Source organism: Vicugna pacos, chromosome 26 (assembly GCF_048564905.1).
Source record: "Vicugna pacos chromosome 26, VicPac4, whole genome shotgun sequence".
Taxonomy (NCBI): domain Eukaryota; kingdom Metazoa; phylum Chordata; class Mammalia; order Artiodactyla; family Camelidae; genus Vicugna; species Vicugna pacos.
Genome location: NC_133012.1, coordinates 5,397,969 through 5,421,294, shown reverse-complemented (window position 1 = coordinate 5,421,294; position 23,326 = coordinate 5,397,969). Strand labels below are relative to the sequence as shown.

The following is a 23,326-nucleotide window of genomic DNA, read 5'->3' as shown; positions in this document are numbered from 1 at the left end:
TAACAGCAGTCAGCAACATGCAGTGCGCCCTCAGGACCCCTGAGATGTTGGTGTCGGGTTCACAGACGTCCCTCTGGGCCTTCACTGGGGTTTCCCAGAGTCTGTCACTGGGAGAGGACAGCACCAACTTCTCAGGGTGACTGTAACCATGACTCTCTGTGTTTCAGGCATCGAGAAAGACACGTGCCAGAAGATGGAGAAGGAAGGACCTGCGGGGCCCGTGAGTTCCTCCACTTCGGGGGCAGGGCGGGCGGGGCGCAGGGTGTTTCAGCGTTTGTTCTGAAGCCCGTGTTAATTCCCATAAATAAATCCTAGTCAGTGTTTGGTGACAGGAGTGAGATACAAACAGAGCACAATTTCTTCAGGTCCTGAGACGTCCTGCAGTGTCACCACCAGCACTTGGCTGTGGCTGGACATCCTGAGATGTCCCCTCAGTGTAAAGTTCAACCAGCTTCTGAAGGCTTTTAGTGCAAAAAAGAAGGGAAAACAAAATGTCTAACTTTTTACATTGATTACACAGTGAGATGATGACACCTTGGAAATGCTGGGTCCACGAAACTATATCAGTAAAATTTAATTTCACTTGTTTCTTTTTGCTCTTTAAATGCGGCCACTGGGAAGGTTTTAATTACACATGGCTTACATTGCACTTCTTTTGAGTGGTGCTGGTGGGAGATACAGAAAGGAAGCCAACGTTATGTTGGTTGTGGACGTTACACCGGGATGTGTCCCTGGGGCTGTGGGCACCAGGGCTGACCAGCTCTGTGTCAGGAAGGCTGGACTTGAGCTGATTGAAAACAGTTTTTTAAAACCTTGGGCTTCCAAAAATAATATGAGGAATTCTTGTAAATCTTGCATGCATCCTCCCCAAATGTTAACATTTTCTATAATCACAGTGCAGTTATCAAAATCAGTTAACGGTGATACAGTATTATTATCCGATCTGTAAACTATACTCAGGTCTTATCAGTTGCCCCAGGAATGCCCTTTTTCTGGTGCAGACCCCACACTGCACTCAGTTCCCGTGTTCTCAGGCCCCTTTAATCCGTGGCAGTTCCTCAGTCTGTATCCTTCCGGACCTTGACACTTTCCAAGAGCGCCGGTCAGTTATTTTGTAGAGTATCTTTCAGTTTGCGTCCGTCCAGTGTTTCCTCACGGTTAAATTCAGTTTATACATTCTTGGCACAGATAGATCAGAAGTGACCTCGTGGATATCAGTGTGTCCCATGACGGGTGGAATTAGCTTTGATCCTGTGGTTGAGGTGGTATCTTCTAGGTCCCTCCTTTTGAACTAAGTTTTAAAGGAAGAATGAGGGTTTCGGGGCAGATGAGGTAACAGGGGGCTCCAGGCAGGAGGGTGGTTCTTCCAACAACGCGGGGTGAGAAGGGGGGTGGAGCTGTAAGGGTGGGTACTCTCCTGTGACTGGAGAGCCCCGTGCTCATGGGAGGCGAGGGCCAGGCCATCGGGGCCCTGGAGACGTCGTGTGTGGAGGGCTGGAATTCACCGTGGAGGCACCGGTCACCATCGCCGGGTTTCAGGCGGAGCATCGTGGTCGGCGGTCGTTCGGGGGAGGGGGCGGGGGCCGAGCCTTGGCAGGTGGAACCATCGCTGCTCGGTGGCTCAGCAGGATACGCGGTGGCTGGGGTGGAGGTGGCAATCAGAGAAAGCCCCTGAAGGCCACTCAAGGCTTCTGCCCTGAACATCCAAGTGGTCAGTGTCAGCTGAGGACCAAGCCCATGGGGCCTCCCTCAGCAAGTGGCACCACTGTCCATCTCATTGTCTACCCCTCACTCTGGGGTCGTCCTGGACTCCTCCTTTCCTTTACTCCCATGGGCAAGGTCTGTGGCTTCTGTGTCCAGAAACCGTAAGTTGTAAATCCATCTACTTCTGCTGAGCCCGTGGTGCCACGACCACCACTGAATATGGTGACAGCGTCCTAAGGAGCTTCCCTGTTTCCAAGGCTAATCTCGTGTCTTTTTCCATAAGCCAGGATCATTCCTCTTGGTTTAAACCCCTTCGGTGGCTTCCCTTGTCTTTAGACAAAGCTCAGACCCTCCCTGTGGCCGACGCGACTTCTGCAGAGACCTGGCCGCGCTCCCCGCCCCGAGCACCTGACTCTTGCCCTCTGAGCAGGGCTGGCTCGGTTCTGCTGACCTGCCCCCTCGGGTTGCCTTCTGTCTGGCCGTCCTCGCAGGACCGCAGTGCTCGCTGCTGTCCCTTGGCACCTGCCACAGTAAACTGCTGACGCCGGAGGTAGTAAATCAGGAATACAGAAGGAGAGGGGTGTGTGGAAGGTCATTTGTAGACCTGGGACTGTGAGACGCCTGTAGGACCAGGTTCTAAGTTCACATCCCCGGAGGCAGCTTGGAGTCCAGAGCATCGGCTCAAGAAAGGTCTGGGTTGACATAGGTAGACCTGAGGGCCCTGGGGACATGGGACAGCGGTAGCTGTACGATCAGATGATGTTGTGATCGAAACAGTCTGCCTTGATCCACAGTAAAACTACATGTTGCGTCTTGACTAATAGACCATGTGCGGCATCTCAATACAGGCATTTGTGTATTGATAAAACAGATTGTGTATTGATAAAATGGAATGCAATCTACCTTTCTCCCTGTGATTCCCTTTAATTTTCTTTCTCTGTTATAGTTTGTTTTTTTCATGCGCATTCCTTGTCCCAGTACCTGTTTTCGTGACTCACTGTTAGGCCGTGACCCACGGGGTTTCCCTGGAGGATGTGGAGGCAGAGGGCGGGGTGGGAGTCGTGTACACAGAGATCGGGGACCCCGAGCGTTAGCCCCTCATGGGGACCTCACACTGCAGTGGTGGTTATTTCTGGACAGAATCATCCTTCCGGGAGCCTGGTCACCTCATCCCAGCGCAGCCTCTGTGACTGATGGCACAGTCCCCTTGGGGGCTCCGAATGCCTCCCTTCTGCACGTGGTGAAGTGTCCCCTCATCTGGGGGGGTGCCTGCGGTCCCCCCACGAGAGGATGAGACTCCACCCTCCGCCCCATACACTCCCTGGTTGTGCACGGTGACCAGTTCCTTTTTGACACGTTCTAACTCCTCAGGGGGCACTTTCTAGTCTGTTCCATGTGTAAAAGTGGCAAAAGGGTGGTTGAAGAAGGGCATGGCGAGTGGGCCAAGCATTGCTGGTCTGCGTGGCTGCAGATTCAGGAGGTTCCCTGAGTTCTTGAAACACGGTTCAAGTTGCAGATTCCCCACTGATCCTCCTAAGGTTAGCCACGCCCACCGCCTCTTCCGAGGAATTGCGAGGATGAAAGAGGCTGATAAGGGGAAAGGCTGAGCCCTGAAGCCTGGGCCACTGTGAGGGTGACTGGGAAGCGGGGGAAGAGAGAGAAAAGGGGGAGACCTGTCTCGGGCGCCCGCAGCCCGAGAATGTACACTGGGTTGTGATCTTTGACCAGCAACCCAACCCCAGCTGAACTTGTGGGAATAAATAATTTCTACTCCCTTAGAATGTTGCATAAACGTTGCATAAAGAAATTGCAATATTCAAAACGCTGAATAAAGGAATCCGTTTAATCTAGCACTTACCTGTTTAAGCCTCCCGGGGGGTTGATTCGAAGTGCATTCGTGTTGTAGCCTCGTACCCAGTGGTGGGGGGGCAGCCAGGGTGAAGTAACCAAGGCCTGGCCTGACGAGGGACACTCAGCGGGGGCCTTAAGTCTCATCTTGCTTTTCAGCCCTTGATCTGCAGCATTTTTCACTGAGCAATCAATTTGTGTATTTATTTTTAAAGAATTCTTGAAAGTTGTTAGAAGTTGAGTTCACTTGGCTTTTCCAGCATGTCTGTTTGAGGAAGGTGGTGGGGGTGGCGCTGCTCTAACAGGTTCAAGGACAGATGGGTGAGCTTGGCAGATCAGGGATTCTGAGCGTCTCATCCGAGGAGGTGAGCAGAGAATTAATTACTTGGTAGCATCTGTGCTCACCATGAACAGCCAAGACTCTCCTGCGTCCCTGTAGACAAGTCTTTGTGGGTCCTCAGTGCTGAATGCTTTGTGGGTCAGGGAGAAGGACTGGGGGACATGAAACAGGATGCTTTTGGAAGGATGTGATTCATTCAGCATCTTTGTTAAGCACGTACCAGTTTGTCCAGCCCAGGAAGATCGCCAGGCCAGTTTTTTGTGATGGTAGATTCAGTGGGCTTTCTACGTTGTTTGATAAACTGTATTAAAGGACTGAGGAATGGAAAAAGCTAAATCCTAAAGGACTGGAAAAGGCGGCTGAAATTGGCCACGGCCATAAATTCCTCGTAAGAGCCATTGCATTTTGAGCTGTGCGTCTCGTGGGCGTGTGGCCAGGCAGAGCCCACCCGTCTGGCTGTGTTTGCCTCCGTGCAGGGTCTGATCTTCAACTGAGAACGCTGCCTCCTTCAGACACCTCGTTTGTTAGAGTGAAGTTGTTCAACAGGCAGGCGACTGAATTCACTTGTCCCCCCGCAGATGAATGAGATGCGCAACTCTAGACAAGACAGCATTTTCCTTACTAGGAAAACTTGGCTTATTTCCCAAGTAACATGAGGGTCACGGAAGGCACAGGGCGAGTTTCCCAGAGCTGACTTGACCTGGGGATTCCGATTTAGAATAAGAAAAACAAAAGGCTGATTTAAAATGTATTAATTTAGAATCAGAAGTCACAAGGTGAACCCAACGTGTGGGCTTGGCCTAATGCAATATTGCCCTGTAGGCAAGTTACAGGGAAACAAGATTATGGGATGTGCTTTCTTGATAAGAAAAAGGTTAAAGTGATGACTGGGCATGTTGATTACAGCGTGATCCCATAATTTCTGGGTCAGGAAACCCAGGGCACCTTCACTAGGTGCCCCTGACTCAGGGTCAGTCACGGCCTGTGATCAAGGTGTAGACCAGGGCTGCGGTCACTCCAGGCTCCCTCTGGGGCAGATCTGAGACAAGAAGGAAGGGGACAGGGCACAGCCACTCCAGGAATGATAGCAGTTAGCACCAAAATGGTGGGAGATTTGACTCCCAATAGACTTTGAGCTTCTTTGTAGGCTCATTGTAGTACATTAGCATGATAAATAACATGCCCACAGGTGCCCTGATAGGCTGAAAGGTCAAAAACTGGGCAGTGGGCAACTTCCTGGGAATCCCAGCCCCTTCCCCAGGGTAGTTGGAATGGTTCTCCCTCTTGCTGGTGTGTGAAGCTACCGAGCCCATAAAAACTAGCGACACTGCGCCTCTTGGCCACCTCCCTAGCTCTCTCTTCTCATCTTCGTAGACGGCTCGCACTCTGGCTGTGGAGTGTGTGTCCACTTTTGCTTTAACCTGAGCATCACAACCCCTACACCTCGTGGCCTTTCTCTCGCCTTCTGAAACAGCCTACACTCTATGTAGTATGTGTCTCTCTAAATAGATCGACCTTTACTCAACTGTGGCTCGCTCTTTAATTCTTCCCTGCATGAAGCCAAGGACTCACACTTGGCAGGGCACATCCCGGGGGCTCAGCTGAGACCTGGGACACGGCCATCCCCTCACTCTACATTTGTTTCTCCTGTATCAGATCCGCCTCCAAGATCACTCCTGTGGTTGTTGTTAGAGGTGACCATTCCCTACCACGTGCTTCCATACAGCGCCTCACAGCTGAGCCTCTCTAAACTGGTGACATCTCGTGACTGTATGTCTTGTGTTCTTTAGAATAGAGCCACCAGGTCCAGCCTCACTCAAGGGCAGGAGACACATGAGAGGATTGATACCAGGAGGTGGGGTGGTTGGAGCCTTTCGGGAGGCTGCCGACCACAAGCGGCTTCTGGCTCTAGTGATGGAAATCCTCTACGGTAGAGAGTGCTTCTGGGACCTGGGCTTCTGTCCGCGTGGTGCCCTCCCCCGGATGCAGCTGGATTGCGCAATGCCGGCTTGTGGCTTTTGCATTTTCCTTTTCTGTGCCCTAAGCCAGGGTTTTCCCTACTGGACCCTGGGATGAGGGCTGTGAAGCTGTGTGCAAAAATAACATGGTTTTGAGCATTTTCTAGAGAGTGGGTGAGTCCCTAACAACCCTGTGGGTCAACGTGGGTTGACCTTGGACTTCCTTTTCAAGCTTGATTCGAACAAGACACCAGAGAACCTAATTGATCATAGTCGATAACTAATTGATTGGATGTGCTGACGTGTAAAGTTAAGATTATTCCCTAATCCTAACTCTAATAATTTTTTTTAAAAAAAAAGAAAGAGAAGATTCCCTTTGGCTGGCATCTTGGATGTTATTAGATCAGCTTTTTCCCCATTTGTACAACAAAAAGTAACCCTCCAAAAATGCTTTTTGGGAGGAAAAATGGTACAAAGTCCATGTTCTTGTGAAAAACAAAATCCTAACCGAACGTGGCTCTCTGGAACCTGCATTTACAACAGAATCAAGGTGACACATCCCAGGCTGCTGAGAGGGAATTGAAAACATTAGGAGGACCCAGGACGTGGAATGCAGCCCAGAACCTGACATACTGTGTGCACTTCGCAGCATCGCTGGGTGTCCGCACACCAGCCCTGCGGAGCCACCGAGGTTCCCAGTGACCCAGAATCGCCCCAGGGGTGGGGTCAGAGTGCACGTATAGTTGCCGTTTCTGCCTGCTTAAGCCCGAGAATCGTTTTAGAAACATTTCCATCCACAGTGTCTAAATAAGGATACACACAAAGCATCAGTATGTTAAAAAGTTGACACTTTTTTTGAAAATGTATTTACGTGGGACGCATCGTCCCCAGAAATCCCCAGGTCCACCAGACATGGACCGTGGGTGGTTTCTCCTTTATACCCATGACGCTTTGATGACTGACCACAATGATAATTACACTTTCCCCTTTTTGCACAAAAAGAAAACTGCTCCACGCCATCTGTCAAAGCAGAAGCTAAGACCCCCGTGATACTCATTAATAACGGCTTTTCCTTTAGATCTTACTGTAACTAGATTTGTTTTTTTTTTTTAAACCTTCTCCCTGCTGCTTTTTTTTTTCTTCAAACGTGCTTTTAAAGAGTGTGATCAGTTTAGTCAAGAGGAAGTTACTGATGGATATTTGGGGTGAAAAAGCTGAAGCCTGGACGTCTTACCTGTGACCTCTCCTCCCCCTCCCCCCGCAGGGACTGCTGGAGTCCCCGATGGAGAAGGTCCCAGTGTCAGTGGCCTGCGGTGGGGAGAGCCCCCTCGATGGCATCTGCCTCAGCGAATCGGACAAGACCGCCGTGCTCACCCTGATCAGAGAAGAGGTAAAGGCTTCCTTGTTCTGTCCACTTATCGCTCTGTTAACTTTGTGAAGCCAGTGTGCCGACAGAGAGATTCCATCTCTGCTGGCTTGAGTTCTTTCTCCCTGGGCGGAAGGTCATATTTCCTGCAGCTTGTAGCTCATACAAAGTGCTCCCTGTGAAAACTCCATGGTGATGCTGGAGTCCTGGCCTTCTGGTGTCCAGGGGGCAAAGCTTGGAAATGCCCTAAAGAATTTTTGTACACTTCTTTATCTTTTAGCCTTGAAGTTTTCTCGTTTGTTTGGGGGTGTTATTAAGTTTATTTATTAGTTTTTTGATGGAGGTAGTGGGGATTGAACCCAGGACCTCATGCATGCTAAGCATGCGCTCTACCACTGAGCTATACCCTCCCCACCAGCCTTGAAGTCTTAAATATCAAACTTTGCCAACTTCACCCACATGTGTAACTAAGCCAGCGACTTCATTCACAGAGGATATATGCTCATGCCTTAAAGTTCCTTAAGTTCTGGCATTACAAGAATATAAAATTGTCTCCTGCCTTCATCCATCCTTTAATCAAACAGTTCAACTCTTGAATTCCTGTTTCGTGTCCATTGAGCATCCTCTGTTCAAACAGATCACAGCTAGGCCTTTCCTGGATGATGTAAAAGGCAGGAAAGCAGTTGTTAGGTGCTGCTAATCGGTTACCACCCTCCGTGTTACCTTTCTGCGCTGTCTTTTATGTGCTTGGTTTGTGTGTGTCTTGATGACACCACCTTTTTTTTTTTAAAGGAGGTAATCCCCTTGGTGTAGCAATTTTATTTTTATATAAGAGGATGAGAGTAGTTAAGTACCTCTGACCTAGGTCTTTCAAACCTGTAAATAGGTTGGTAATTAGGGGTGTCTGCTAGTCCTGTGTCAAAACGTGGGAGCTGTGGCAACGAGGCCCCCGCAAAACCTCGTAAATGAGAAAAGCGACTTCATCTTTCTCCTGAGAGTTTAAACTATGAGATGATCACCGGATTCATCAAAGCAAAGATGTACCTGGTCCCCCTGAAGCAAACACGCTGGCTTCTAGTTCTTGAGATCCTGATTAACGGCACCAGAATAAAGGTTGTACCAATTAGGAGGAAGCACAGAAAAGTATAATGCTTATCTAAGCTCTGTGCAGGGCAAACGGGGTTTGAGGCCATGAATTTAGAGTATCTCTTTCCGGTTAGCACAGGCGTCCCAGATGCAGGGACTGGGGTTCTGGTCTGAGGAGCAAAGATCTCGCTAGCAGTGAGATGGATGCTCCTGCCTGGAGGCACTGAACACCTGAGCCCCATTCTGACTCAGTCCAAAATCTCCGCAAAAAAACAATACCTGGACACGCCGACGTCCACGGCTTGGATTTTCCGGCAGTTTCGTTTCTCATCCTAATTAAACTGGCTCTTTGGTGTCTAAATGGCTCTTGTTGGCGTCCTGCCTCGTCAGGGTTCTGGGCTGTCAGAGCTGAGAGCCAGACTCTGGACCCAGGTGACATTTACAGAGATTGTCATTATCACTTGGAGCTTTCCAGGGAGGTGTTCCGCTCCCCCTCGCTCCGGCGACCACATTCCAGCATCCTGTGCGGCCGAGAGCATTTCCCCCAGTGTTTGTGAGCCTTGTATACAGATGTGAGGTTTTATGTTCCTAATGTAGATTGAATGACTTGGGATGGACCTGGCAGTGTGTTGTCTTCCATCTCTAATCTCAACTTCAAACTGTAAGAGATTGGTTGGGTAAAACCGAGCTGTGTCCCCATTGTAACCTAGATCATCACTAAAGAGATTGAAGCAAATGAATGGAAGAAAAAATACGAAGAAACCCGACAGGAAGTCTTGGAGATGAGGTGAGACGGGAGGTCTGGGGGAGGACTGGGTACCTTTGTGTATTGTTAGATTTGAGACGAAGTGACGACAGTGTTCGCTTACCGCAGAACCAGCTGTTGAGAACTTGAGGGCTTTGCTGCTTGCACCTTGCTTTGTGATTGATAATGTCATTTCCTGAGTGTTGCTGACCAGCTATTGTGTTCAAATGCTGTAGTGTATTTTGGGTTGTTCAGAACATTACAGGTAAGTGGAACCCACATAATCCTTGTCTTTTGAAAAGACAAATTCATGTAAAAAATAATCCACTTGAAGTACAGAGTAATAAGATTTATTGACATATTCAATTATGGAGACGTTGTAACTCATAATCCTTTTCTAAAACGAATTATACGTGGCAGCTTCAAGTTTCATAACCACAAAGTAGATTATGAAAGCAAAACTGATGGACTTTAAGTTGAAATCTTTCTATTGTTGCTGCTCACTCCCTAGAGAATTAGGAGCTGTGAAATAACTGAAGATGGCAGCAAAGGCAGGGAGCGGGGGCATAAATAACTTATAAACTGTGCAGTTGGCACTTGGATGATTAAGAAACATTTTAAATATGTCCACTCTAATTGGTGGCTCTTGTAGTGTTTGGTTTTCTGTGCATTTACTGGGTGTAAGTCCCTGTGCTGGCATGGAGGAGGGAAAAGCCCAGCCCTGACCTTGGGGACCTTACAGCAGCCATTGTCAGAACCTTGGTTGCAGGGCCAGTGTGATGGGAGCTGCGGTGAAGGGCAGGGGGCGTGGTCACGTCTTACTGGGGAGAGGGTGTCATCCAGAGGCACAGCCATCACTGGGCGGGATCAAGAAAAGATTTCACTTCGCTAAAAAAAAAAAAACAACTAAACATTAACACGACGGGGTGATCTTTAAAGATCTTTGAATAGTGGAAGTACTTTTGGAATTAAGACAATAAAATGAAACCTGGAACTGAATCAGAGGGACAGACTGCCTGTAAGAGTGGACTGGGGCCAGGAAAACCTGAGCTCAGATCAGATCTCTTAGGAAGAGCCCCACGAACGTCATGAACTTATTTTGTAGAAGATTGACTGGTCTTAAGCAGATTCATGTACTGCCTTGAGGTCATTCGCGTAGGTGCAAAGAAAGGGCCAAGGCAGGTGCTGCTAGAAATAGAACGAAAGCTGTGTTAAACATAAAATCTTAAGAAAAACCTTTTTGAACGTTAACAAATCTTTCCTTAAATGAAAAAATAGGGGAGCCCCAAAGCAAGTAACTAGCTTATGTAAATTTGTCTGTAGATGTTAACGTGTTTACCTGTTGGGGTAGCGTTTCTCCACCTTGCCTTGTCTGAGAATTCTCTCCTGATAAGATTTTGTGTTTGCTCCTTTAAGGAAAATCGTGGCCGAGTATGAGAAGACCATTGCCCAAATGATCGGTAAGGAGATTTTCGTCTAGAGCGTGAGTCATAGGATCCAGAGGTGATCTTCAAGGCAGAATGCAGACTCAGTTGTCCATCCCCGAGACACAGCGGCTTCTCGTTATTTGCAGCAGTTGTGTTTTATGAAGTTGCCACAGACACTGAATTAGCCAAGTTGCTCCTCTGGGAAGCACAGGGTTCGATCCCCGTGAGCCTGTGGCCGCAGCATTTTTGTCCGCACATAACCTTGCCTTGTGTGTGTTTCTGTCTAAAAAACCTCTTCTTTAATACATGTTGATTCATTAACATTGAGCTCCCGGCCCACAGTGCTTCAGCTCCCGCCCGAACGAGGCTCCTATAACACACGTGTCCTCCCCGTGACACACCTCACAGCCTTGTTGCTCTTGGACGTGGGACAGCACCTCAGCCCTAGGTTTGGGGGCCACTTCAGAGTCACCAGCACAGCAGGGAGAGGGTAGCTCAGCGGTAGAGCGTGTGCTTAGCATGCACGAGGTCCTGGGTTCAATCCCCAGTCCCTCCATTAAATTAAGTGCTTATTAACAACAACAACAACAACAAATCTGTCGATCAGATCTACAGACACATTGAAAATATCCTAAAAAATAAAAGTGAAATAGAGATTTTTTTTTAAGAACACTTTTTTGAATCAATTCTTATTTTGTGGTTGGCTTTATTCCTTTGATAACTCTAAGTTTAAAAAGCTAAAACTTTAAACATTCTTAGAAACAATGAACAGTACATAATATAAATTTTAAAAATATGCAGTATAGTGTGTGTATGTATTTACATACAATATATTGTATATGTGCACATTGTAAGAATTCTACCTAATAAAACTAAAAAGTGGAAAAACATTAGGGAGTATGACAGAGCAAAAACAAATACCATATGATATCACTTACATGTGGAATCTAAAAAAATGACACAAATGAACTTATTTTACAAAACAGAAAGACTGAAAACAAACTTATGCTTACCCAAGGGAAAAGGCGGGGAGGGTTAAATCAGGAGTTTGGGACCAGCAGGTCGAAACTACTCTGTATGAATTAGACGAACAACAGGATCCTACTGTGTAGCCCAGGGAACTAGATTCAATAGCTTGTAATAACCTATAATGAAAAAGAATGCATATATGTGTGTATAACTGAATCACTATGCTGTACACCAGAAATTAACACAACATTGTAAATCAATTACACTTCAATTAAAAAAAAATAGGAAAAAAAAATCTCTTGTAGCTACTCCTGTAAGGACTGAGTCCCTAAACAAAATCAGGTCTTTCTGCATCAGCTCAAGCACAGAGATGATGTCTTCTGCCGTCTGAGTCACCCAGCACCAGGGTAGCTGGGTGGCTTCTGCCCTCGGTTCCTCTGGGTCTCTGCTCAAGTCGCTCCTCCAAGAGAGGCCACTCGGGATAAAAAAGGCACCCCCACCCCTCTTGCCCTGCCGTGTTCTTCCCCCACTGCCTGCCACCATGTCCCCCAGCAGCATGGCCATCCTCATGCAGGGTCACCTTTCTCACTGGGCCCCCCACCCAGGGTGCCATCCAGCGGCTCAGGAGGGCGGCTATGAACTGTCTGTTGAGTGAACATGTCGTTGCTTCTGATTGTGATTCACAGAAGACGAGCAGAGGACAAGCATGTCATCTCAGAAGAGCTTCCAGCAGCTGACCATGGAGAAGGAGCAGGCCCTGGCCGACCTGAACTCTGTGGAAAGGTCGCTGTCCGACCTCTTCAGGAGATACGAGAACCTGAAAGGCGTCCTGGAAGGGTTCAAGAAGGTAGTGTCCTTGTCCTCCCGTCTCCTGGGCTGCGTGCCGTCTTGGTAATGGGTCTCCAAACCTAGGGGGGCCCCTGCTGGCCTTGTGTCCTCTGTTCCTGTGAAGCCGGGGCTTTCCCCCCCTTTCTCCCTTCTGTGGTTTGCTAAGGCATCTGGACCACCCACCCCCCCGGGTGGCGTGTTGGAGAATTTCAGAAATGTTCTTCTTGATTATTCATCACGTTAACATTACTAAAAGTAAAAAGGAGTCTACCATAGCACTGAGAAGCCCAGGCTGCATGTTCTAGAAGAAAGCAAGTATAACATTTCAAACCTAGGTGTAAGTGGGCATGTCCATTTAATGCAGTTGCATCATCAGTAAGACATGTTGGTAGCCGTGAACATTCTTTTTTTTTTTTTCCATATTAAAGTAAAAATGAGACTGGCCAATTTCTCTAAAACGGGAATCAGATTGCCCTTCACTTTTGAATAACTGCCCTCCTGAAGCAGGTGTATCAGTGTGATTTGGAAATTGATGCATGATGTTATCTGCAGTTTCTTCAGCAAGAATAATCTGTGTCTGTTTCAGATGAGTACAGAGTGTTATTTGAAGGCGTCCGCATTTGTTAGGTTTTCTCATTTTTTGAAAAATGAGAACTCTGATGCTCGGTATGTTACTGGTAGAAGAAAAACGAAATGACCTGTGTCTTTCATCTTAAATTGTCCCCTGGGACCAGAACGAAGAAGCCTTGAAAAAGTGCGCTCAGGATTACTTAGCCAGAGTCAGACAAGAGGAGCAGCGGTACCAGGCCCTGAAAATCCACGCGGAAGAGAAACTAGACAAGTAAGAGCTTACGCACAAGAATTTCACTTTCCGTGTTGTCGTGGGGAGATGGGCCGAGGCAAGGGGGAAAAGATCACTGTTTCTGCAACTCCAGATTGCATCTGTGTGTATGTGTGTGCGTGCCTTATTTAATTTTTTGAAGAGGTAGGATCTTCACATGGTTCAAACGTTGAAAAAAAGGAAAAGATGCAGTCTTCCCCTCCCACCCCATTCCCTTCCACTGAGTTCTCTCCTCTTTCCTCACCCCAGGTCATCATCACTCTTTTATCCTTCCTGACGTACTTTTTCCCCTCCTCTCCCCCCACCCAGCTTTATTGAGCTGTAATTGATGTGTAAGTTTAAAGTGTACCACGTGTCGATTTGATACGTTTATATATACGTTTATATATGCACCACCATCCAGTCAGCTAATGCCTCAGTCAAATCACAAAATTACCATTTTTTAAATGTGGTGAGAATCTCCTTTTTTATAGAGATGGCATACCTTGCTTTTTTCATTTAGCAGTATATTTTGGAAATCTTCCGACGTCAACCCATAGCTTCCTTTTTTTTTTTTAAGTCCTGTGGTGGTCCGTTTTTGGAATGTATCATTTATGTAACCAGTCCCCTCCTGCTGGACATTTAGGTTATTCAGAATCTTCTGCTACAAACAGTGCTAGAATAAGAGATCTTGTATGATTGTTATTTGGCAGGCATGTGACATCTCTGTATGATACAAAAGGAGCTGCTAAAGATATGAATGTGTAACTATGGTAATATTGTCAGGTTGCCCTCATTAGACTTGCATTATTTCACAGTCCTGCACAATGTCTCAGAGCGGCTTGTCTCCCTACAGCTTTGCCAACATAGCAAATTTTTGGTTTTCAGCAAATCTAACCAGTGAAAAGATGGTATTTCGATTTAGCTGGTGCTTTGGTTTGGATTTTTTTGTTGTTTGGGGGTTTTTTTGGCCAGCAAGAAGGCATTTATTTCATTCAATATGGTTTTGGCTTTTTTTCATTCAATGTAGTTTTGATTTGTGTTGATCTTATGAGTGAAATTGAATACATTTTAGTAGCCGTCTATACGTAATGCGTATTACTTTACGTGAACGATTCTGTTCTTTGCTTGGTTTTCTATTCTCAGCTTATGTTTTTAAAATACAAGTATGTTTAGGATGCCAGCCCTTTGTGATATGAATTATGAATAATTTTCCAGTTTGTCTTTTATCTTTTGGCTCTGCATGTGCTTCGATATGCAGAAATTTCCTTTGTAGTGAAATTTCTCAGTGATTTCTTTTATAGCTGTAGGATTTCCTGTCATAGTAACAAAGACCTTCTCCAGGCCGAATATAAAATATTCTCCTATGTTCTCCTTCATTTATAGGTTAATTTTTTTAATCCTTAAATCCAACACACTTGGAATTTATCCTGGGAAATAAAGGATGTATAAAAGATGCATCCAACTGTATTTTTTAACTACAAAAATATATACTTGTTTTTTTGTCATCTTCCTATTTATAAAGGCTTTTTTTTTTTTAATTTTCTTTTGTGGGAGTAATTAGGTTCATTTATTTACTTATGTTACTGGGGATTGAACTCAGGACCTTGTGCATGCTAGGCATGCACTCTACCACTGAGCTATACCCTGCCCCCTAGAAAGGCTTTTAGGTTCTCCCTTTCTCATTCCTGCTCCCAGAGGGACTTTTATTGAAGGTTTATTTTGTCTCCCTCCAGACTTCTCTGTGAACCTTTACAAACACCACCCAACATGGCTTTGGACTTTTTTTGTTTTTCTGTAATATTGGATCACATAATACAGGTTTCCATTTTCACGTAATTGTATGTCCTGGCCATTTTTTCCATCTCAGAGCACATCACCCCATCTAATTATTTTATTAGGTTGTAGACCATTCCATTCCTTTAGGGATGGGCATTAGACAGTTTCAGCTTTTCCACTGCGAACAGCACTGCAGCGAACGTCTGTGCCCTCGCCGTGGTGCCACGTGACGTGCTGCTGAGGGTAGATCCCTGAGCCAGAGCTGCTGGGTCAGCAGTGTCTGAAGTTGAAGTTGTGACAGTCCCCACCACGTGGCCCTCCACAAAGTCAGCACCGCGTTCGTTCCCCCATCAGCACGTGAGCTTGTTTCCTCCCTTCTCGGCCAGCACGGGACAAGGTCATCCTTGCTGATTTTTGCCAGTCTGCTAAATGTTTGAAGTTTATCACTTTAATTTTCCTGCCTCGAATTACTAAGTGAGTTTTTAGCAACCTTTCATCACTTAATTGGCTATTTATCAACTGACATCTATGGTTTTAAAATTTCCCTTTTGTATCTCATTAGTAACGGCTCTCTGAGGTCTTTGTCTCATGGATGCCAGTGGTTAGTCTCCGGACTCATTAGCTGTGTTAATCCCACAGACGTTCCCACCTGCTGTTGTACTGGGTCAAAAGAAAATCGAAGATTGTTGTAGAAACGGTCATGTGAGCCCATTCTCTAGTGGCATGTGAATTTGGAAGGACACGAGGACACTGTGGCCTTTGAGATGAATTCTGCCATTGGTTTGCACCATGGAAATCTCCCTAGCAGTTGTGTGTCAATTGAATTTTTATAAATTAAAATGGAATTACCTAGGTCGCCGATCCCTGTTCTACCTCTTAATCACGAAGTCAGTTCTCATAGGTCCGGACCTCGCAGATGTCAGCAGTTAGCGCCGGACCCCTGGGCCGAGAATGATGACTAACCACGTGCTTTTTGCCCCTTCATCACACAAACCCATAAACAGAGCCAACGAGGAGATTGCTCAGGTCCGGACAAAAGCAAAGGCCGAGAGTGCTGCCCTCCACGCGGGGCTCCGGAAAGAGCAGATGAAGGTGGAGTCTCTGGAAAGGGCCCTTCAGCAGAAGGTAAGGGGGGCGAGGTGTGAGGACCACAGGCGCTCGTGGTTTTCCTCCCCTTGGTTAGTGTGGGTCTGGGTGAAGAGGCTGTCTCTTTGTTCAGACACTTGGGTCCAGCTCCCTTGGGAACTGACTCGGGTGGAGACAAGTGAGGCAAACCGTTGACCTCCCAGGTGCCCTGGTGGGACCCACCCACAGGCAGGGTGCACAGGGGAAGTGCATTAACTGATGTGCTGCTGGGGACCAAACGCTTAGGCTCTGAGGCTGCCTTTTTTTCTTTTTGTTTTAATGTAATGCATGAAGCCATCTTTCCCCTTCATTACAGTTTTACCCTCCAGGGGACATACGGCAACGCCTGGAGGGAGTTGTGTTTGGGTGTCATGACGAGGAGATGCTGTGGGCGTCTAGTGGGTAGAGGCCAGAAATGCTGCTGAACGTCCTGCAGTGCACAGGACAGCCCCACAGTAAGGGCTGCCCTGCCCGAGTGGCAGTGGTGCCGTGGTCCAGAAACTGCTCGATAAGTAGGAGTCAGTGGTGATGACGGTCCCAATCTCTCACTACTTGGCGATTCCTAGGTTTCACTTTTGTATGCCTCTACTGTTCTTCTTACTGTGTCTACTTATGCACTCAGGCCCATGGCATCCATTCAGCTAGGGCAGGGATTTTCATCATGGCGGCCCTGGCGTGGTTCCCGGGATGCTCAGACTCCAAGAATCCCAGGTCCCTGGAGATGCTGATGGATTGAGTGATCCCCAGATACTTGTGTTTTTAACGAACACCCCCAAAATAATTCCTATGATAGCAAGAAAATTTGAGAACTAAGAGGTTCAAGAACAAACTTCAGAGGGCTGGTGATTACCCTCACCCCTCACTCAATTTAAGCATAACTTTGTGAACACATGACTACTTTCCAGGGAAAAGGTATACAGCCTTCCTTTCTTCAGAGGGTTTCTGAGGTAGGAAAGTTAAGAAGCACTGAGTCGGGATGCCCAGTGAGAGCACAGCCAATCTTGGGATGATTCCTCTGTCCTCCTTTGTCTCAGGGCACCAACTGCATCCTCTCATCATCTGTCTTTCAGAACCAAGAAATCGAAGAACTGACGAAAATCTGTGACGAGCTGATTGCAAAGCTGGGAAAGACAGACTGAGTTTCCCCGGTTAGCTCAGCAGATCTGCGTTTGGCTGCTTCTCTCTTGTGACCACGATTACCTTGCCTTATCCAGGAATAATTTCCCCCTTGCAGAGAAAAAAAAAAAAACACACATTACAAAAGCACACACCTACTGCTGCCTGTCCTGCTTTGCTGCCAATGCAACAGCCCGAGAGGAAACGCCGAGAAAGGAGTGGGACCAAACCCCGTCGAGAGGCTTGTCCAGACAGGCTGCGAAGCCCGGGCTACAATTTCTTCACCTTTAGTTCGTTTTAAAGTCATCTTTACTTTCCCCCAGTGTGTTCCGTTTATGATTTTGTAGCTACTCTTTGGGGTCATCTCCTGCCCACCCCTTGTCTGATTTTTTTAAAATTTTACTTATTTCATCTTTTAAATGTTAAGTTTCAATAGTAGTGGTTTTATTCGAGAAGATAGTTTGAGCAGGTGAGCACCAGTTGTGCGCATGCTCACACACACACACACACACACACACACACACACACACGTATTTATATGTGCTCCTGGCTTTTTTCTCCCTAAAGCATAGTCAGATAAGAACTTCTCTACAGAAGAGCATGTTTCCCTAAACGTAAAACGCTATTTTGAAACAGAAGCCTGGCTCAGAATGCCAACTTCAGAATTGGGGGGTTCGAGGTTGTTGAAGATGTGAAGCCTCCAGACCACGTCTGGCTTGACTCAGAACCTCGGACTCAGGTGTCATGTGGGGGAGGCTTGGCTGCAGTGTTCTTGCCCCGCGTCTGGACGCCCCTCAGCCTAGATGCTGGGGGACCCCTTGGGGTTAGTCCTCAGACTGAGAGTGTCTCCTTTCTGTGTGGCCCCTCACAGCTGGGGTGGCCTAGAGCCACCAGGCTCCTCTGCATCCTTCCTTGCTACAAAATCAGCATTTACCCTGTATTCTCTTTCTGTTGGAAGTATGCGAAGAAAACCTACTTGTGAAAGGTTTATTTAATGAACCCCATTTGCAATCGTAAGGTGAAGCCATGGTCGGGGTTTTTTTTGCAAGTGTGATGCATTGTTCTTCAGATTTTTTTTCCTAAAGACAAAAAAATTCCTCTCAAACTCAAAATAGCAGAATGTTTAACAAAATGGGTAGGAAAAATCATGTGAACCACTCCAAAAATCAGCACATTTTGAATATTTTTAAACCAAGGCCAATTGGATGCTGGAGAGGGGGGAGTGCAGGGAGCAGACCACCCCCCCCCCAAAAAAAACCAACAACAAATTTCTCAAGCTGTTCCTGGACTCCATTCAGCGTGGCGGGCTAGTCACCCCCAAGTAGAAGTTTCCCCTGTACCACCGTGAGTCCCCTCCCATCTGATAGGCAAAGCCAAGTCCCGGCCGGGGGTTTGAAGCACTCTTTTGTGTTAATCTGAACAGCCTGAGCATCTTCATGGTGACACGCACTCTCTTCAGTTCACGTAAGTTTTCGGACTTTTCTTGTCAACCTGTTGCATGATCCACCTTCAGCAGTGACTTGTGCCTCGTGGAGAATGTGTGTAGACCTTTAAAGGGTGACCCTTCCTTTAGCCGTGTACTCTTTACGTGGGTGCAGTCTTTAGCCCCAGGGAGGTCAGTGATGTCTTTTAAAGCCAGAAGTCACGTTTTACTGATACACATTTATCGTAATTGGTGCTTGGGCTGTATTTTAAAGCCTATCATCTTAACATTTTGTACAAAAAAAACCAACAGAAACGATCTTCTGTGTTTGGAGAAGTGACTTGACAATCACTGGGGCTCCGAAAGCCGTCGCTGTGCTGTTGTTAGGGTCCTCAGAGGAACAGGTGTCTCCAGTTGGGGTGACCCACGGCCCCTCCCACTCCTCCATGCCTCCAGAAACTAACCCTGCGTTTTGCAGAAAGAAACATCACTAACCCTTGTTGGCGGCTGTGTTGCGGTGACATGTCCATGTTTACTTGTTTCACGTTGATCTGTTTGACGCAGGAAAGGCTTTTAGTGGTCTCCGTTAGGAAGCCGCGGCCCTCTTTTCGGGCATCGCATGCCTAAAAAGAGAAGGCAGCTGTGTGTTAGGTAAGACAGAGGTGACGACAATCCTTCCCCAGCAGACCAGTGAGAAGAGACCCCTTAAAACCTAGACCTTCGTGAGTGAAGTTGCCACCCAAGGAAGACGCAAAGGCTCCTGTCAAGTAGTGCTTGCCGCTGGCCTCTCAGCCGTGACTACTGCAAGGAAGCGGTCTTCCTTCCAACTTAATAGATGCATGTCCTCCAACAGGAGGAACATGGTAGCTTGTACAGCTGGCAAATCAAGAGAATACACTGGGTAGATGAAGTATGTTTGTTTATTTTTATTATTTTTTTAATAAGGGGGGAAAAGAGCTTTTAGTATTCCGGAGAGTAAAAATACAGCCCAGGGTTTTGCTTCAAAATATGGGCGGGCCCGATTCCCTGTGGGTTAGGAGTGACACAGCCTGGGACAAGCGTGGGGAGGACGCGAGGGGGAGCCTGGCAGGGACGGGGCTCGGGAACCCAGGGGTCCTGCTGAGGCTCTGGATCCACAGCTGGTTCTTAGCTTGGTGGCTTTGCTGAAGTGGAGGTAGATAGTCTTTATCTAAAAGTGTTGTAAGTGGAGGATCTCGTGTAAGACAGACTGAACTGTTTGTCACTCGGGTGGCTGGTCAGTCACAGACATCCCGAACTGTGCTTTCCTTAGAGAAGCTCCTAGAAGCCAGAGACACGCCCAAACCCTTTGTCTGTAAAACCGGTCTGGAAACACTTGAGGAGTCTGTTTGCTCACATGGCTGCTGGCATCTTCAGACCCATCCAAAGTAGGAAGTGCAGAAGGCACACGTTGCTGGAAATCTCCAACGGCCTGGCAGCCTTCCGGGACGATGCGGAGTCCGAGGGAAGACGTCTGGAGGCCAGCTCAAGCTGAACCCTCTTTCCAGCCAGTTACCCTTCCTAACATCCCACACTTTCTGCAACCCTCACACAGACACTCAGCTGTCTTTCAGACAGCCCGAATTCGTGCGGACGAATTGCAGTCCGGGAGAGGAAACGGTCCCAAGTGTTCCTGGGCTGACTCAGGGCAGCCAGAGGGAAGCAGTCATCCTAACGGAAGGGAGCAGGGGACCCGAGGGCTGTAAAGCTCCAAGTGCAGTTGCCAGAGCTGGTGTGGTTTGTCTGTGTGCTCGAGCTGGGAACGGTTCGGCGCCTGCTGTTTCAGTAGACTAAAAGCTCCCAAGCTCCCTCTCCTCCTTTTGGTTTTTCGCTGCAGTTGGTAGGTGTGTCATGCACTGTCCACGACTTCTTTGTAGTTTGGTGACGACCAAGCAAGCTTGCTTTTGGCCTTGGGTGGTGTTTTACACGAATGATTTCTTTAAAGTAATTGAACCTCTTGTTGGGAAGAGAGAAAACTAGGTGTTGCAGGATGAAGTGAGTCCGGCAAAGCATTTTAAAAGTAAAGCTGTATATATCCTGAAGACTTTAAAAGATAGCAGATTATTATTCCTTGCTTATTAAAAGAATGAATATTGTCTGGGAATCCCAGAATTGTCAAGCCAAAGGTCTATAAAGTCACTTTCTTCAAAGATTTCAACAAGTATTTTAAGGAGACTTCTGTCCGAAAAAGGTTTGACTGGCCTCCAGATTCCAGTGATTTTAAGAAAGCAACTCATCACACAAACCTTGAGTCTCCCATGCAGTAAAGAGAGAGGAATGGATATAATAGACGCTTCTAAGGATCTCCTCTGGACGGCAGCGCTTCCAGTGGAGACTCCCTCCCCAGTGCTCAGAGCTAGCATTCTGGAGACTAAAGATTGCACTTTCTGTTGTTTTTCATCCAAATGCAATCCCATTTCTGTGCCTCTTAGCATGCAGTTAGATTTGGACAAATAAGATTCCTAAGGAATGACTTTATTAACTATAATATGGTTACAGCTATTACATACACACACACACACACTGGTTATAGTTTTACTCCGGAGATGGTGCTTGCGACGCTGGCCTGTGGCAGTCTGTCTGATGCTTTAACTCAGTTGGAGGAGGCCCGGCCTGGTGCTGAGGTGTGGCTTTGAACCTTCCCTGTAGTGATTCTTCACTTCCGAAGGTTAAAGACGCCACTTTCTCCCCCTTCTGCCTTTCAGTGGTATCTGAAAAATGCCCCCAAAGGCATTTCCCAGTCACATTGTTAACCAGTCAACTGTGTGAATAGTTTTCTAGTGGTCATATAAAATGTGAGCTCCGGAACCAGCCCGCCGTCCAGACACAGGGCCGTCTGCAGGTGAGACGGGCTGCCTCAGCCTGGGCCCTTCTCACCCAGTGGGACAGGACGCGGGCATTTCTTTTACATCTCAGAGGTCACAGCAGACTTCTCCGTGTCGCTCTCAGCAAGTGTGTGTTCGCCAGTAGATTCCCCACGTGTACTCATGTGCCAATGAGTAAATGTTAATTACTTGCACATCTGCTTCCCCTGTGTCCCCACGGGTGCCACGAAGTGTGTAAAGAGCCTCGTCCAGAGGAACGTAACGCTGCACTGACTACTGCTCCCGGGATTGTGTCGCGTGGAATGAGCCTCTACATAAGTTTTATATGCACAAGTAATTGCCCTTTTATATGTCAGGTAAATATTTGTAAAAGTTATACTCACACAAATGAAATTATTATAATGATTACTAATATATTTTTTCCATGTTTCATTGCCTGAATAAAGACTGTTTACCACTGTTACATGTGGCTGTGTGGATGATTCCCCTCCTCGCCCCCATTGCCCGCATTGTGTCATTTTATCCCTGAACGTGAAAATTTACGGCAGCCTCGCTTTTACAGGCTCCATGATTCAGTCTAAAAAAAGAAAAGATGACATTTTGGCTACACTCATTCTGTGGGATTTTATGCCTTTGGTTGAGTGTGTAATTAAAAAAACAAAACAAGCTTTGGAATTCGGACCTTACCATATAAATTTCCATGCCTTTGCATCTGTGCAAACAGAGTATTTAATTGGGTGCTTTTCGGTTTTGCTTAGACTGCTTGTCTGCTCTGGTGTATTTCAAGTCGTAAGAACCTAAGTCAATCCACCACCCCCACCCCCAGCTTTCCGACTCTGAAGGACACAGGATCCGCCAGACTGTGTAAACATTGCAGCAAAGCCCGCAGAAAAGAGTTGACGTTTTATGTTTCTTCTAGGTTAATAACAGGAAAAATTTTCTCAGTACCAACCAGGCCAGCTCTCCACTTAAAGGGGTAAGAGACTGGGCAGGAAATGTCGTGAGTTTTATTACAGGAAACGATCAATTAAGAGGCCAGTTAAGGCTCCATCCATGTGGCTTAGTGGGGGATCCACTAAGGAAAATCAGAGCAGGATCACTTTCTCTCCCACATCGTAAGACACGCGGCAGCCTATAAAGTTCCTAAAAAGAGTATTTCTCGCTAGTGTGCCCCTGAACCGCCCAGAGTAAGGAGGTAGCAAGGCTTTTATTAAATTAATAAATACATAATAAATCAGTGTAAATGAGAAAATGCAGCAGGAAACAGAGTGCATTGCAGAAATTAAGGGTGAGTATTGCTTCATGAAATTTGTTTCAGATATAAATAAACATGTCACAACAAAAAAATAGGATGCAAGAACTTGATCTAGTCAACAGAAGTGCTTTTACAAGTGAAGAAACTGAGGCCCAGAAGGAGATGTGGGGCGTCCACTTGTGCATTCCTGACCGTTGTTGCTGTCACTCAAAATGAGCAACGAAATTAACTGCCCCTTGGTCCTTTGGGGACTCTTTAAATCCAAGTTCTCCCAGCTTTGGATAGTAGTATAATTCTATCATTCTTCGTTTGTAGGTAATTTAAGAACCAGTCAAAACCAAAGACTGTAGAATTTTTTTCTACATTCATTCATTCACTTACCAAATTTTTAACTGCATTTGCATAGTTAAAGTGAAACATGCAAAAATTTCTCATGCTAGTTAAACAGAAATGTTTTGAAGTTTAACTGAAGCTTCATTTAAATATAAACCATATGCTAATTAAAACTATTCTTTCCCAGAAACTATAAACATCAATCAGCCAAGAAGGTGGCTGGCATGAGAATCCAAGCAGGTCTCTGATCTCAGATCTCATTCTTAAAGGCACTAGGTCCTGGGAATAATTCGGAATATGTTCTTCAGCAGGCACAGGGCCAAGGAGCAACTTCTTATTCACTGAATGAATTTTCTTGCTC

The 23,326-nt window shown here is 46.8% G+C and overlaps 1 protein-coding gene across 9 annotated transcripts in view; it reads left to right on the top strand.

Annotated features, from left to right (window-relative positions):
- TACC1 (transforming acidic coiled-coil containing protein 1) overlaps window positions 1-21,840 on the top strand; it is a 95,435-nt gene extending 73,595 nt beyond the window's left edge. For all 9 annotated transcript variants that reach the window (XM_006201116.3, XM_072950212.1, XM_072950213.1 and 6 more), the window contains 8 exons: window positions 168-220; window positions 7,115-7,240; window positions 9,013-9,089; window positions 10,464-10,507; window positions 12,130-12,290; window positions 13,006-13,112; window positions 15,875-15,995; window positions 17,066-21,840. In XM_006201116.3, coding sequence (XP_006201178.2) covers window positions 168-220; window positions 7,115-7,240; window positions 9,013-9,089; window positions 10,464-10,507; window positions 12,130-12,290; window positions 13,006-13,112; window positions 15,875-15,995; window positions 17,066-17,134 — 758 coding nt within the window. In that variant the 3' untranslated portion in view covers window positions 17,135-21,840. The remainder of the gene's footprint in view (window positions 1-167; window positions 221-7,114; window positions 7,241-9,012; window positions 9,090-10,463; window positions 10,508-12,129; window positions 12,291-13,005; window positions 13,113-15,874; window positions 15,996-17,065) is intronic.
- The last annotated feature ends 1,486 nt before the right edge of the window (window positions 21,841-23,326 follow it).